The sequence below is a fragment of the Anomaloglossus baeobatrachus genome, chromosome 3, assembly GCF_048569485.1.
Source record: "Anomaloglossus baeobatrachus isolate aAnoBae1 chromosome 3, aAnoBae1.hap1, whole genome shotgun sequence".
Classification (NCBI taxonomy): Eukaryota; Metazoa; Chordata; class Amphibia; order Anura; family Aromobatidae; genus Anomaloglossus; species Anomaloglossus baeobatrachus.
In genome coordinates, this window is record NC_134355.1 from 412,332,745 (window position 1) to 412,349,813 (window position 17,069).

Consider the following 17,069-nt stretch of genomic DNA (forward strand, 5'->3'; position numbering starts at 1 on the left):
AAGCCCTGCAGCGCCGCGCCGGAGATCGGGGAACGGTGAGTATGAGAGAGGAGGGGAAAATGACCGACAGACTGTGAGAGAGGGACAGAGATAGTGACAGACCGACAGAGAGAGAATAGAGACCGAGAGGGAGAGACCGACTGACAGAGAATAGTGATTGGGAGACATCGCTCGTTTCCAGTGTTTTAGGAAACATGCGAGAAATGTATTTAGAAAATCGGATGTCACTAGGATGGTGTGAGTGCCGTCCCGTGACATCCGATTTTTTACACGCTCCCATAGACTTGCATTGGAGAAACTCGCAGTAGAAACTCGCAAAAAAGCAGCATGCTGCGATTTTTTTCTCAGTCCGATTCGGACTGAGAAAAAAAATCGCAGATGAGAGCTGATTCACTAACATGTGTCCGATTCCAATGCGAGATTTTCTCGCATTGCTCTACTGCAAGAAACTCGCAAGTGAGAAGCAGCCCTTAGATGTAAGGGCTCAAAGCTAACCACGCCCACACCACAGCTTTCTACGTACATTGTCTATTGAGGAGTGAGCTGATCATCAGAGGATGTGTGGTCAGACTGACTCCTGTGCAGTGTAGTCCTGGCAGTGATCATCTCTACTTGTGTGGAAAGGACAGCACACAGCCTAATAAGCGACATCCCCGAATTCAATGATTTAAACCCTACATCATGATGTCCTCAGATCACACTATCCTCAGGTTAAATTGCAAAAACCTGCAGACAATTTTCCCTTAACCCCTTCATGACTTCACATACATGCAAGGCAGAGGTTGTGTCCCTGCCTTTGATGAAGACTTGCACACCAAGCCCGCATCTTTCCCGACAGATGGTAGATTTAAAAAGGTCATCTGAAAGCAGATTTTTTTGCTACCACATCTAAATAGAACAGCATAATGTACAGACAGAGACCCCAATTAGTGTTGTATCACTTATTGGGCTGCTTGCTGTCATTTTGATAAAATCACTTTTCTGCTGTAGGACTATCAGTTATTGAAATGTGCAACATGGTTATAATGAGTTCATACGGCTGCTGGACTACCTGGCAGCTGTATGGGGAACAGCACGGATAAGTGGGCGCATATATGAAGGGGGGGGGGAACAGCACTGATAAGTGGGAGCATAGGGGGAAGGACAGCACTGATAAGTGGGAGCATAGGGGGAAGGACAGCACTGATAAGTGGGAGCATAGGGGGGCAGTTCCATAGTTCCCATTGAAAAACTGGTCAGTTTGTTGATTTAAATTCACTTCTTTATTTTAAAAATTATATTTGTTTCAGTTTTGTTTTTTTACTTTAAAATAAAATCTGCAGTGGGCATAGGGATTTGTTAATAGTTTTTTTTTTGTATAGTCCAGCCCTCCAACAGTCTGAGAGACAATGAACTGGCCCCCTGTGTAAAAAGTTTGGGGGCTCCTCACTTAGACGCTCTTAATCAACCCGTTCCTTGCACTAAAGACAGCTATCTTCAATTGTCCCTTGTATAAAAGACTCCTGTCCACAGACTTTAAACAGTTAGACTCTGACCTCTACAACATGGGCAAGACCAAAGAGCGCTCTATGGATGTCCTGGACAAGATCATAGACCTACACAAGGCTGGAATGGGCTACAAACCATAAGTAAGACGCTAGGTGAGAAGGAGACAACTGCTGGTGCAATAATAAGAAAATGGAAGAAATACAAAATGTGTGTCAAGCGACATTGATCTGGGGCACCTTGCAAAATCTCAACTTGTGGGGTAAACAGGATCACGAGGAAGGTGAGAGATCAGCCTAAGGGGATGTGCGCACATGTGCGTATTGCATGCAGTTACGCTGCGTTCTGCACCGCAGCATAACTGCATGCGTCCTCTGAACAATCTATGGAGATTGTGCAGGAGCAGTGTGCACGTGGCATATTAGAACGCAGCGATTTGGCTGCTGCCCGAATTGCTGCGTTCTAAGAAGTGACATGTCACTTCTTCCGTGCGGTTTGCATGCTGTCTATAGGGAGAGGCAGCATGCAGAGCGCACGTTCTCTGCCGGCACCATGCGCTTCAGAACGGAGCTTTTCAGCTGCGCTCTGAAGCGCACCTTTTAGGTGCGGTGCAGAGCGCACACGTGCGCACAGCCTAAAACTACAGGGGAAAACTTGTTAATGATCTCAAGGCAGCTGGGACCACTGTCACCAAGAAAACCATTGGCAACACATTATGCCATAATGGCTTAAAATGCTGCAGTGCCCACAAAGTTCCACTGCTCAAGAAGGCACATGTGCAGGTCCATCTGAAGACTGCCAATGAACATCTGGATGATTCTGAGAGTGATTGGGAGTAGGTGCTGTGCTCAGATGAGACAAAAATTGACCTCTTTGTCCTTAACTCAACTCACCGTGTTTGGAGGAAGAGAAATGCTGCCTATGACCCAAAGAACACCATCCTTACTGTCAAGCATGGAGGTGGAAACATTATGTTTTGGGCGGGTTTCTCTGCTAAGGGCACGGGACTACTTCACCGCATCAATGGCCAATGCATAGTCATGTACCGTAAAATCCTGCGCGACAACCTCTTTCCCTCCACCAGGACATTAAAAATGTGTCATTGCTGGGTCTTCCAGCACGACAATGACCCAAAACATACAGCCAAGGCAAGAAAGGAGTAGCTCAAAAAGAACATTAAGGTCATTGAGTGGCCTAGCCAGGTCTCCAGACCTTAATCCCATAGAAAACAAATGGAGGGAGCTGAAGCTCTTAGTTGCCAAGTGACAACCTCAAAATCTTAATGATTTAGAGATGATCTGCAAAGAGGAGTGGACCAAAATTCCTCCTGACATGTGTGCAAACCTCATCATCAACTACAAAAAAAGTCTGACTGCTGTGCTTGCCAACAAGGGTTCTGCCACCAAGTATTAAGTCTTGTTTGCCAGAGGGATCAAATACGTATTTCTCTCAAAATGCAAATAAATTTATATACTTTATAAAATGTGATTTACTGGATTTTATGTTGGCTATTCTATCGCTCACTGGTAAAATTAACCTACTCTTAAAATTATAGACTGCTCATGTCTTTGTCAGTGGGCAAACCAGTTTCCTTCACTGTATTCAATAATCATCCGTCACAACTAGAGCTAGGCGGACTTGTAAAAAAACGGAAGCGGCGGGACTCTACTCTCTTGAAAGAAAAATACGGATCTGTTCCGGAATTCACCACCATATAAGTCTATGGGAAGCAGAATCCAGAGATTAAAAAATGGTAGTAGAAAGGATAGAGGAATGGGAGCACGTGCGGTGGACATATCAAGGCTCCGTCATGGCTATACGCTGCTCCCAGGCCTCGCATTCACTGCCTGCGCTGCTGATTACAGTCAGACATGCCCCCACCCTGACTTCATCCAATCACAGGTACAAGTACAGCCGGTGGGCGGGGAAAGCAATGTAACTGAAAGACCATAGATTCTAGCATCTACCGTGAAACTAGAATGTATGGGTTCATTCCAGGTTAGGGGCTCCCCCCCTTCCCATCTGATGGTCTCACCCCCAGACCCCAGTTCTATTATAAACAGCTCCATGCCCACGTGGAGTTAGAAAAAGGTGGTGGTTTATACTAGCTGGAAACATTGGAGAGAATTTTGAACACGCCCCTATCATGTGATAGGGGGCATGTTGCAATAACATCTTCCTGGAAGGAGCCCATACACTCTAGCATCTACTGTCCATACTGAGGTATAAAAATAAATAACTGGTGGAGGGTATTCTGACACCCAGCACATATAAAGCCCATGGCTACGGCCCCAGCCCTGCACCCATCTTGGCTGTGTATCAAAGAAGGGGAATAGCATGAGGCTCATTATTATTCAAATAATTAAAAAAAAAAAAAAAAAAGACGTGCGGTTGCCCCCAGTTTTCATACTCAGCTATGATAGAGACCCACAGCTGGGGGCTGGTATTCTTAGGCTAGAGAGACCCAGCCTAAAAATGTCAGCCTCCAGCCGCACGGAATTGTCACATCCATTAGAAGTGACAAGCCCGGCGCTTTACTGGTTCTTCCCGATTGCCCTGGTGCGGTGGCAATCGGGGTAATAAAGGGTTAATAGCAGTGCACAGCTGCTACTAAAGCCCAGATTAGTGATGGCACAGACATCTGAAACACCCACACCACTAATCTGTAAGGTCTGTTTTACACGTCAGGGAACAATGTCTGCTTTTCACTGACGTGTTAAAAATGCATAAGTCCCTCCCTGTGCCATATGCAATCAGTCATCAGTGATAGCTCATGGAATTAAATTCACCTGTCCCCGCTCTTGCTGTCCGTGGTGCTGAACTCTCCAGCTCTGCTCTTTCCTGTCGCCACTGACCCCGCTGCAGCTACTTCTGGGTCGGCTGCTCCGTGCATAAATGCATATACATGAGAATAAGTAGCCGGGCTGGAAGGAGGAGGCAGCGGCTGAAGATAGCATCGCTGGAGAAGGGGGGAGTATAAAAAGTTTTTTATTTGCAATGTACGCGTTTTTCTGGTACGGGTTTCACGGGTCACACCATAGTGTGGTCCATGGGACATCAGTGATGCCAGAAAATAAAAACAGACATATCTCCGTGCGGAGCACACTGACATGCATGTCCACCACATGGAGACACGTATGTCCGTGATTCTATGTATAAAAACGGCGACATACGTACCAGAATCACTGATGTGTGAAAGAGGCCTAAGTGAAAGTAAAACACAGAAAAAAATCCTTTATTAAGAATAAATCCAAAAACCAACCCTCCTTCACCACTTTATTAACCCCCAAAGAGCCCTGTAACCCCCCAGCGATTCAGGTCTGCTACATCCAAGTCACAACGAACGGCCATAGAACATGACCGCCCGCTGTCCGTGCAGAGAATGAATGAAATGTACAGTGAGCGGTGACGTCACTCAAGTCATTTGCGGTCACAGCTGGAGGTTCCCACGGTTCTTCACCTGTAACAGCAGGTATCCTGACCTCATGTGGAGGTCACAGACCTGCATCTCCTGGCAGAAAACCGCATCTTTTGCCAGGACGTGTACATTTTGTGCTGAAATTTTTACACCATATTCTTGCACCAAATCTACACCTTCTGGCAAAAACACGCGTTTGAAGCAGCTTTTTGCCATGGGTTACTGCTAGGAGGTGTAGACTGGGTGCAGGAACTTGGTGTAAAAATTTGAGCACCAAATGTGCACCTCCTGGCAGAATATCATGCAAAAATTGTAGCAAAAACCACAAGAAAAAAAAAAACAAAAAACTCAAAAAACCCCGGGTTTTTGCCAGGTGGTGTTGATTGGGTGCAGGAATATGGTCTACAATTTTCAGCACCAAATCTGCATCTCTTGGCAACTCCCCCCTCCAGACATTGAGGTCACCTGAGGTCACGGTACCTGCTGTTACAGGTGGAGGACCATGACAATCTCCAGCTGTGACTGCAAATAACCTGAGACACATCTCTCATCTCAGCTCAGTCATTGTGTGTCTTGCACTCACAGCGGGTGGTCATGTTCTATGGTGCTCGCTGTAAGCGTCAGATGTAGCAGAGCTGAAACGCCATGGGATGTCGTGTGGATTACTTTAAACCTGCAGGGGTGTTTGGAGGGATAATAGTGGTGAAAGAGAATGGTTTTTGTCTTATTCCAAATAAATGATTTTTTCGGTGTGTTTATTTACATTCACTTACAGATTAATGATGCGAGTGTCATAGAAGCTGTCATCACTAGTCACTAATAGCAATTGTGCACTGTTATTAACCCCTTATTACCTTGATTGCCACCGCATCAGGGCAATCGGGAAGAGTCGGTAAGGCTCGGGGCTTGCCTCATTTAATGGATGCGACAATTCCGGGCGGCTGGAGGCTGATATTTTTAGGCTAGGTCTCTCTAGCCTGAGAATACCAGCCCTCAGCTGGCTTTATCATGGCTGGGTATGAAAACTGAAGGGACCACATGTGGTTCCTCTTCTTTTGATACACAGCCAAGATAAGCGCAGGGCTGGGCTGTAGCCGTGGGCTTTATCTGTGCTGGGTATCAGAATACCGGGGAACCCTGCACCAATTGTGTTATTTATTTTTATACCTCGGTACTGATCCACATACAGCACCTGTCATTGATTGCAGGCAGATACTATTATACAGGCTGGGGGTGCGTCTGACTACAATCACAGACAGCAGGAAAGCTGGTGGGCTGGAAAAGCCGTGTATGCCATCGCGGCACAGGAAGAAAATGTGCGACCTGGAAGCAGTGTGCCGCCATGACAGAGCCTCGGTAAGTACAAAGCGCTCGCTTAATTCTTGTTCTCTTTACTTTTCCTTTATTTTTTTAATTTCTCGAGTGCTGGATCAAACACCTGGAAACCCGGGTATCTTAAAAACCCAGCGGATGCAGACTTTTACAGTCCGGGTCTGCTCAGCCTTAGTCACATCGGATCCAGCAGCAACCAGTTGGCAAAAAAGTTTTGCAAACAACTTGTCTGTTTTGAAAAAAAATATTTTCACAAGATTTTTTTTTTTTTTTGTAAACATGGGAGTCTGGAAAACATTTGATAACTGATCGCTAAATAGCAATCTGTTTTTCTTTCAAAGAATCCATTTTATGCTTACTGGATCAGTTTCATACGGAAGATAAATCAGTTAACGGATCAGTTTTACATAGACTCCCACGTTAAAAAAAGGATCTGAAAAAAATATATCAATTTTTTCAAAACGGATTAAAAAAGAAATAGTTGCGTTTGCACAATAGATTGCTGTGTGCCCGTTCTAACGGATGGTTACTGGACATGAGCATAGCCTTACTATATCAGGTTTTTAGATCTCCATGAAAGGTTTTTCCCCTGTCAAATGGGACATAAGCTATAAAATATTCCGGGTGACATAAGATCCTCCTGTTTATGGACGGTGTTTGAATTTACAGACGGTGGGAGACCCTGTGCAGCATGAAGGGAGGGAACTTCCGACAGTCAAGGTCACTGCAGACGACTGTATATAGCATACACACCCAGCACCAGGCAGCTGCAGGACAGAGTTTCTCACTTTGCATTCTTCCTTATATACAAAGTTCAGGGGGATGGTTATCCTGTACTGGTAATGTCATGCTGGAACATAGGGCGTCCCAGAGAAGATACAAGATGCCATCTTTACACACTAGAATGCAGACACAATGATAGTGTACACTGCAGCACATAACAGTGAGGTACAGCTCCTACACACTTGTATATTGAAGTGTACACCAGAACATATACAGTATACCTAGGACACTTCTATCACCACATATCCCGCTGATGCATACTCTCCATACACTTGTATATGATAGTCAGTACTGTAAAGTAAATTACAGTACAAGAACCGATTACATATCTCCTCTTCACACTTGTACGTTATGGTGGTCACTGAGTCACTTCCTCTTGGCGTAAAGTGCAGATCAAAAGTTTGGAATACACCTGTTCATACAATGGTTTCCCATGTGCACATTTTAGATTCAGACTCAAGGCAGCAAGTGGGATACATATTGAAACAGAGTAAAGAATCACGTGTAACACAAGTCAGTATGTGTGTTAAATCTTAGATTACTCACGGCACTCCTTATACTCTACTGACATCTTCACACCTAAGGGGTTCCGCAGACATGCGTAGATATAGATCCGACCTTGGACCACAATGCACAGACTAGCCGTGGCTCTCCCAACTGGAGGATGATAGATTCATATTTCCATGAGGCTGTGATGCTCTGACTGGCAGACAACGTCAATCTGTGCATTGCGGTCTGTGATCACACGTCTGCAAGACCACTTAGGCATTCTCTCTGGAAGCTTCATCAGGTAGTCACCTGGAAAGGCTTCCAAAGAACAAGTATGCCATGTCATGGGTTAATTTGTGGAACCACCGGCCTCCAGAAAGAGTTTGCAACCATCAGGTGGGTTTTGCAGAGAGCCAGTGTTGGTACAGTTTCATACAGTGCTAACCTCTATTCAACAACTAATCTAAGCCATAATATGGAGTGTACCAAATCAAAGGAAAAAGAAACAGTCAATCATTACTTTAAAATATGAAGTTAAATCAATCCAGAAAATTGCTAGAACCTTGACATTATCCACAATCATCATGATGAAACTGGCTCATCTCTCATGAGGACCCATCCAGTAACTGAGGACCAAGCATTAACTCTGCTGCAGAAGATAAGTTCATCGGAGATATCAGTCTTCGAAGTCGACAGCACATCAGATAATAGCATTCATAAATCATGCACAGATCTCAATAGCAACTATCTAGAAGAGACTGCAATAAGCGTGCTTTTAAGGGCAAATTGCATCAAATATAACAGCAATGAGGAACCCTTGTTTGGGTCAAGCAACACAACGAATGGACATCAGATCAGTGGAATTCTGCACTGTGGTCTGAGTCTAAATTTGAGATTTTTAGTACCAACAGCCTTAGAGATGCACAAAACGCAAGGGAAAGGGGTCTACATTTTGAGCTCCAATAGGGAAATATGAATGGGAAGGTGAGATGATAACCTGTTGGTCTGTTGGTGACACTTGTCGATTTAATAGAATTTCAAGGAACACTTGCCAAGCATGGCTAACAGTCTTCTGCAAAGACATGCATATGGAACCATCACTTGTGCTGCAACAGTACAACAACATAGCAATACCTATGGGCTATGTAAACGTTGTGAGCAAGGAGAGTGATTGAGCGCTGCATCAGATAATGTGGCCACCACAATTGCCTGATCTCAACCCAACCCAACTAACCTAGTTTAGGATGAGTTGGACTAGAGTTAAAACAGTGGTCAGCAGGTCTGGAAACGCCCTCAAAATTGTTGAAAAGCAATTTCAGGTGACTATCTGATGAAGCTGATTAACTTAACGCCAATGGTGTTTAAGAATATTATGAGTGGGGTACTTTGAGAAATGATTAAAAACACATTCTGGTGTGTGTCACAAGTGTTCCTTTACGTGTCCCTTCCAGGGTTTTGCCTCTTTCAGTCTGAATCTACAATGTGCACATCCCAATGAGAACAAGGAATACCACTGCATTATAAGGAGAGTCAAAACTTTTTACCAATACTGTACACACACTAAAACATAAGGGTAATGTATATTAAGGGGTACGTTATCAATTATATTGTGATTACAGTGCACAGAAGCTTGCAAAACAAAATGTGTTAATTTATATTTATCAATTAATAAAATGCTAAGTGAATAAACAAGAGAAGTCTAAAATCACATCAATACTTTGTGTGACCAACATGTGCCTTCAAAAATAGCATCAATTCTTCCAAGTACACAAGCTCACAGTTTTTGAAGAAATTCTGCAGGAAAGTTATTCTAAATATCTTGGAAAACTAACCACAGATCTTCTGCGGATATAGGCCTGCCCTCATGTAATCCCAAACAGACTAGTGCTGAGATCAAGGCTCTGTGAGGGCCGTATCACTTCAGGGGCTCCTTGTTCTTTGTACTGGAGTGTGCTTATTAACATTGGCTGTAAGCTTGGGGTCGTTCTTATGTAGAAAGGTTATAGAGCCAGATGACCCTGTGATACTACCATGATGGACCAGCATCAGGCTGTATTTCTCAGCATTTAGTAGACCAACAATTGGGAACATTAAGGACCGTCCGTATACACAGTGGTGGAGTAAGGAGATAATGCAGCAGATGAAGACAGTGTCAAACTCAGCCCTCGTACGCAGATTAATTACATATTTCAAAATCCAAATAAACAGACACAAACGTTTCAGGGTTATAGACGTTCATCAGTGTGCGCTGTGCTTTATCTTATCAAGCTTCAGGGTGGACAAGCGCCAATACAGACCACGGTATCCACTGCTGGAGAAGCAGGCCATACTGTACACTGCGCACCCCGGTGACGTCCATCGTGCCGCCCGCCACATGACCGGTGACGCACATCGTGCCGTACACTATATACCCGTGACATCCACTATATACTTCGGCACTGTACACTATATACGAGGCTATAAACCGTACACTACGTTTTTGTGACATATACCATATCACACTCTACATACTGGTGAAGTTTATTGTACGACACTAGGTTTCTGTGACATACTGCACACTATATGGCGGTGCCGCACGCCACACTGCACACTATATGGCGGTGCCGCACGCCACACTGCACACTATATGGCGGTGCCGCACGCCACACTGCACACTATATGGCGGTGCCGCACGCCACACTGCACACTATATGGCGGTGCCGCACGCCACACTGCACACTATATGGCGGTGCCGCACGCCACACTGCACACTATATGGCGGTGCCGCACGCCACACTGCACACTATATAGCGGTGCCGCACACCACACTGCACACTATATACCATACTGTACACTATATACCGGTGCTGTATACCATACTGTACACTATATAACATACTGTACACGATATAGCGGTGCTGTATACCATACTGTACACTATACCGGTGCTGTATACCATACTGTACACTATATACCGGTGCTGTATACCATACTGTACACTATATACCAGTGCTGTACACTATATACCGGTGCTGTATACCATACTGTACACTATATACCAGTGCTGTACACTATATACCGCTGCTGTATACCATACTGTACACTATATACCATACTGTACACTATATACCATACTGTACACTGTATACCAGTGCTGTATACCATACTGTACAGTATATACCAGTGCTGTATACCATACTGTACAGTATATACCAGTGCTGTATACCATACTGTACACTCTATACCGGTGCTGTACACCATACTGTACACTATATACCAGTGCTGTACACCATACTGTACACTATATACCGGTGCTGTATACCATACTGTACACTATATACCGGTGCTGTATACCATACTGTACACTATATACCAGTGCTGTATACCATACTGTACACTATATACCGGTGCTGTACACCATACTGTACACTATATACCAGTGCTGTACACCATACTGTACACTATATACCGGTGCTGTACACCATACTGTACACTATATACAGGTGCTGTACACCATACTGTACACTATATACCGGTGCTGTACACCATACTGTACACTATATACCGGTGCTGTACACCATACTGTACACTATATACCGGTGCTGTATACCATACTGTACACTATATACCTGTGCTGTACACCATACTGTACACTATATACCAGTGCTGTACACCATACTGTACACTATATACCGGTGCTGTACACCATACTGTACACTATATACCGGTGCTGTACACCATACTGTACACTATATACCGGTGCTGTATACCATACTGTACACTATATACCTGTGCTGTATACCATACTGTACACTATATACCTGTGCTGTATACCATACTGTACACTATATACCATACTGTACACTATATACCTGTGCTGTACACCATACTGTACACTATATACCGGTGCTGTACACCATACTGTACACTATATACCGGTGCTGTACACCATACTGTACACTATACCGGTGCTGTACACCATACTGTACACTATATACCGGTGCTGTACACCATACTGTACACTATATACCAGTGCTGTACACCATACTGTACACTATATACCAGTGCTGTACACCATACTGTACACTATATACCGGTGCTGTACACCATACTGTACACTATATACCAGTGCTGTACACCATACTGTACACTATATACCGGTGCTGTACACCATACTGTACACTATATACCGGTGCTGTACACCATACTGTACACTATATACCAGTGCTGTACACCATACTGTACACTATATACCGGTGCTGTACACCATACTGTACACTATATACCGGTGCTGTACACCATACTGTACACTATATACCGGTGCTGTACACCATACTGTACACTATATACCTGTGCTGTACACCATACTGTACACTATATACCGGTGCTGTACACCATACTGTACACTATATACCGGTGCTGTACACCATACTGTACACTATATACCGGTGCTGTACACCATACTGTACACTATATACCGGTGCTGTACACCATACTGTACACTATATACCGGTGCTGTACACCATACTGTACACTATATACCAGTGCTGTATACCATACTGTACACTATATACCGGTGCTGTACACCATACTGTACACTATACCGGTGCTGTACACCATACTGTACACTATATACCAGTGCTGTACACCATACTGTACACTATATACCGGTGCTGTACACCATACTGTACACTATATACCAGTGCTGTACACCATACTGTACACTATATAGCGGTGCTGTACACCATACTGTACACTATATAGCGGTGCTGTACACCATACTGTACACTATATACCAGTGCTGTACACCATACTGTACACTATATACCGGTGCTGTACACCATACTGTACACTATATACCGGTGCTGTACACCATACTGTACACTATATACCAGTGCTGTACACCATACTGTACACTATATACCGGTGCTGTACACCATACTGTACACTATATACCGGTGCTGTACACCATACTGTACACTATATACCGGTGCTGTACACCATACTGTACACTATATACCTGTGCTGTACACCATACTGTACACTATATACCGGTGCTGTACACCATACTGTACACTATATACCGGTGCTGTACACCATACTGTACACTATATACCGGTGCTGTACACCATACTGTACACTATATACCGGTGCTGTACACCATACTATACACTATATACCGGTGCTGTACACCATACTGTACACTATATACCAGTGCTGTATACCATACTGTACACTATATACCGGTGCTGTACACCATACTGTACACTATATACCGGTGCTGTATACCATACTGTACACTATATACCAGTGCTGTACACCATACTGTACACTATATACCAGTGCTGTACACCATACTGTACACTATATACCGGTGCTGTATACCATACTGTACACTATATACCGGTGCTGTATACCATACTGTACACTATATTCCAGTGCTGTACACCATACTGTACACTATATACCAGTGCTGTATACCATACTGTACACTATATACCAGTGCTGTATACCATACTGTACACTATATACCGGTGCTGTACACCATACTGTACACTATATACCGGTGCTGTATACCATACTGTACACTATATACCAGTGCTGTACACCATACTGTACACTATATACCAGTGCTGTACACCATACTGTACACTATATACCGGTGCTGTATACCATACTGTACACTATATACCGGTGCTGTACACCATACTGTACACTATATACCTGTGCTGTACACCATACTGTACACTATATACCAGTGCTGTACACCATACTGTACACTATATACCGGTGCTGTACACCATACTGTACACTATATACCGGTGCTGTACACCATACTGTACACTATATACCGGTGCTGTATACCATACTGTACACTATATACCAGTGCTGTATACCATACTGTACACTATATACCGGTGCTGTACACCATACTGTACACTATATACCAGTGCTGTACACCATACTGTACACTATATACCGGTGCTGTACACCATACTGTACACTATATACAGGTGCTGTACACCATACTGTACACTATATACCGGTGCTGTACACCATACTGTACACTATATACCGGTGCTGTATACCATACTGTACACTATATACCGGTGCTGTATACCATACTGTACACTATATACCTGTGCTGTACACCATACTGTACACTATATACCAGTGCTGTACACCATACTGTACACTATATACCGGTGCTGTACACCATACTGTACACTATATACCGGTGCTGTACACCATACTGTACACTATATACCGGTGCTGTATACCATACTGTACACTATATACCTGTGCTGTATACCATACTGTACACTATATACCAGTGCTGTATACCATACTGTACACTATATACCATACTGTACACTATATACCTGTGCTGTACACCATACTGTACACTATATACCGGTGCTGTACACCATACTGTACACTATATACCGGTGCTGTACACCATACTGTACACTATACCGGTGCTGTACACCATACTGTACACTATATACCAGTGCTGTACACCATACTGTACACTATATACCGGTGCTGTACACCATACTGTACACTATATACCAGTGCTGTACACCATACTGTACACTATATACCAGTGCTGTACACCATACTGTACACTATATACCGGTGCTGTACACCATACTGTACACTATATACCAGTGCTGTACACCATACTGTACACTATATACCGGTGCTGTACACCATACTGTACACTATATACCGGTGCTGTACACCATACTGTACACTATATACCAGTGCTGTACACCATACTGTACACTATATACCGGTGCTGTACACCATACTGTACACTATATACCGGTGCTGTACACCATACTGTACACTATATACCGGTGCTGTACACCATACTGTACACTATATACCTGTGCTGTACACCATACTGTACACTATATACCGGTGCTGTGCACCATACTGTACACTATATACCGGTGCTGTACACCATACTGTACACTATATACCGGTGCTGTACACCATACTGTACACTATATACCGGTGCTGTACACCATACTGTACACTATATACCGGTGCTGTACACCATACTGTACACTATATACCAGTGCTGTATACCATACTGTACACTATATACCGGTGCTGTACACCATACTGTACACTATATACCGGTGCTGTATACCATACTGTACACTATATACCAGTGCTGTACACCATACTGTACACTATATACCAGTGCTGTACACCATACTGTACACTATATACCGGTGCTGTATACCATACTGTACACTATATACCGGTGCTGTATACCATACTGTACACTATATTCCAGTGCTGTACACCATACTGTACACTATATACCAGTGCTGTATACCATACTGTACACTATATACCAGTGCTGTATACCATACTGTACACTATATTCCAGTGCTGTACACCATACTGTACACTATATACCGGTGCTGTATACCATACTGTACACTATATACCAGTGCTGTACACCATACTGTACACTATATACCAGTGCTGTACACCATACTGTACACTATATACCGGTGCTGTATACCATACTGTACACTATATACCGGTGCTGTATACCATACTGTACACTATATACCAGTGCTGTATACCATACTGTACACTATATACCGGTGCTGTACACCATACTGTACACTATATACCAGTGCTGTACACCATACTGTACACTATATACCGGTGCTGTACACTATATACCGGTGCTGTACACCATACTGTACACTATATACCGGTGCTGTATACCATACTGTACACTATATACCTGTGCTGTACACCATACTGTACACTATATACCGGTGCTGTACACCATACTGTACACTATATACCGGTGCTGTACACCATACTGTACACTATATACCGGTGCTGTACACCATACTGTACACTATATACCGGTGCTGTACACCATACTGTACACTATATACCGGTGCTGTACACCATACTGTACACTATATACCGGTGCTGTACACCATACTGTACACTATATACCGGTGCTGTATACCATACTGTACACTATATACCTGTGCTGTACACCATACTGTACACTATATACCGGTGCTGTACACCATACTGTACACTATATACCGGTGCTGTATACCATACTGTACACTATATACCAGTGCTGTACACCATACTGTACACTATATACCAGTGCTGTACACCATACTGTACACTATACACCAGTGCTGTACACCATACTGTACACTATATACCAGTGCTGTATACCATACTGTACACTATATACCAGTGCTGTACACCATACTGTACACTATATACCAGTGCTGTACACCATACTGTACACTATATACCGGTGCTGTATACCATACTGTACACTATATACCGGTGCTGTATACCATACTGTACACTATATACCGGTGCTGTATACCATACTGTACACTATATACCGGTGCTGTATACCATACTGTACACTATATACCGGTGCTGTATACCATACTGTACACTATATACCGGTGCTGTACATCATACTGTACACTATATACCAGTGCTGTATACCATACTGTACACTATATACCGGTGCTGTATACCATACTGTACACTATATACCGGTGCTGTACACCATACTGTACACTATACACTATGTTTCGGTGACATGCAGAGTGTTGCACTACACATACAGAACTCCATACCACGTGTAGTGGCAGCTCCTGAGCCCACACCTCCCCTCCATCACCCCTGGCAGGAGCCTGACCTGCACCCCGGTGTAGTGCTGGAAGAAGAAGAGCACCATGCTCTGGTAGACGTTGTACAGCCGGTCGTCCCACCGCCGGTATACGCTTTCCGGCAGCACCGCGCTCAGGGCCCTCCAGCATCCCCATGCCAGCAGGTAGGTGGGCGCCGTGCCCAGCATGACAGTGGCGGGGAGCATGTACCGCAGGGAGTAGGTGTGCAGGACGGCGGAGAGCAGCATGGTGCCGGTCAGTCCTCACCCGGAGGAGACACTTTTGCCCTACACTGCACCTACTGACACCCGGCAACACGTGAGGGGGAGGGGCCGGGGTGGAGACCCCGTGCTGCTGACTGACAGCTTACTAGGAGAAGCGGCTGCACTGTCCGGGCTAATATTGCACACACGTGTCCTGCACTCATTACTGTGAGGCGAGGTCACCTGGCTGAAAACCGGGTCACTAGCCTCATAGCATGGTCAGTGATCACCGCAGAGAGGGCGGAGCGTCAGGAGGAAGGATGAAGAGCGTGGTGACGTCACACGTAAGAGGCATGGGCGCCATTTTTGTCAAGGGAAACTGCCAGGGAGTCAGTGAGGATGGTCCAGCTGGAAAACTTTAGCGCACTGCAGTTAAGGTTATGTGCACACTGCGTCTTTAGAGACTCCAAGTTTTTGAGGCATTTTGCATTCTTCATGAGGATTTGGAGCGTTTCTGCTGGGAAACCTCAGTGTGCACAAACTCGGAGAGCACATTTGTATGTGCCCACCTCATTTACAGGGACTGAACTTAAATTTCTGTCCTAAGGAACCCCAGATGTCCTCATGAATTAGATGAGCTGTGGTGTCAGGCCTCCGTAAAAATTGAAAAACCGTTACAAAGACACG

The 17,069-nt window shown here is 44.3% G+C and overlaps 1 protein-coding gene across 1 annotated transcript in view; it reads right to left on the reverse strand.

Annotated features, from left to right (window-relative positions):
* The window catches only part of AGPAT5 (1-acylglycerol-3-phosphate O-acyltransferase 5), a 127,744-nt gene extending 111,115 nt beyond the window's left edge, over positions 1-16,629 (reverse strand). The window contains exon 1 of the mRNA XM_075338462.1: positions 16,209-16,629. Coding sequence (XP_075194577.1) covers positions 16,209-16,427 — 219 coding nt within the window. The 5' untranslated portion in view covers positions 16,428-16,629. The remainder of the gene's footprint in view (positions 1-16,208) is intronic.
* Positions 16,630-17,069: the final 440 nt, after the last annotated feature.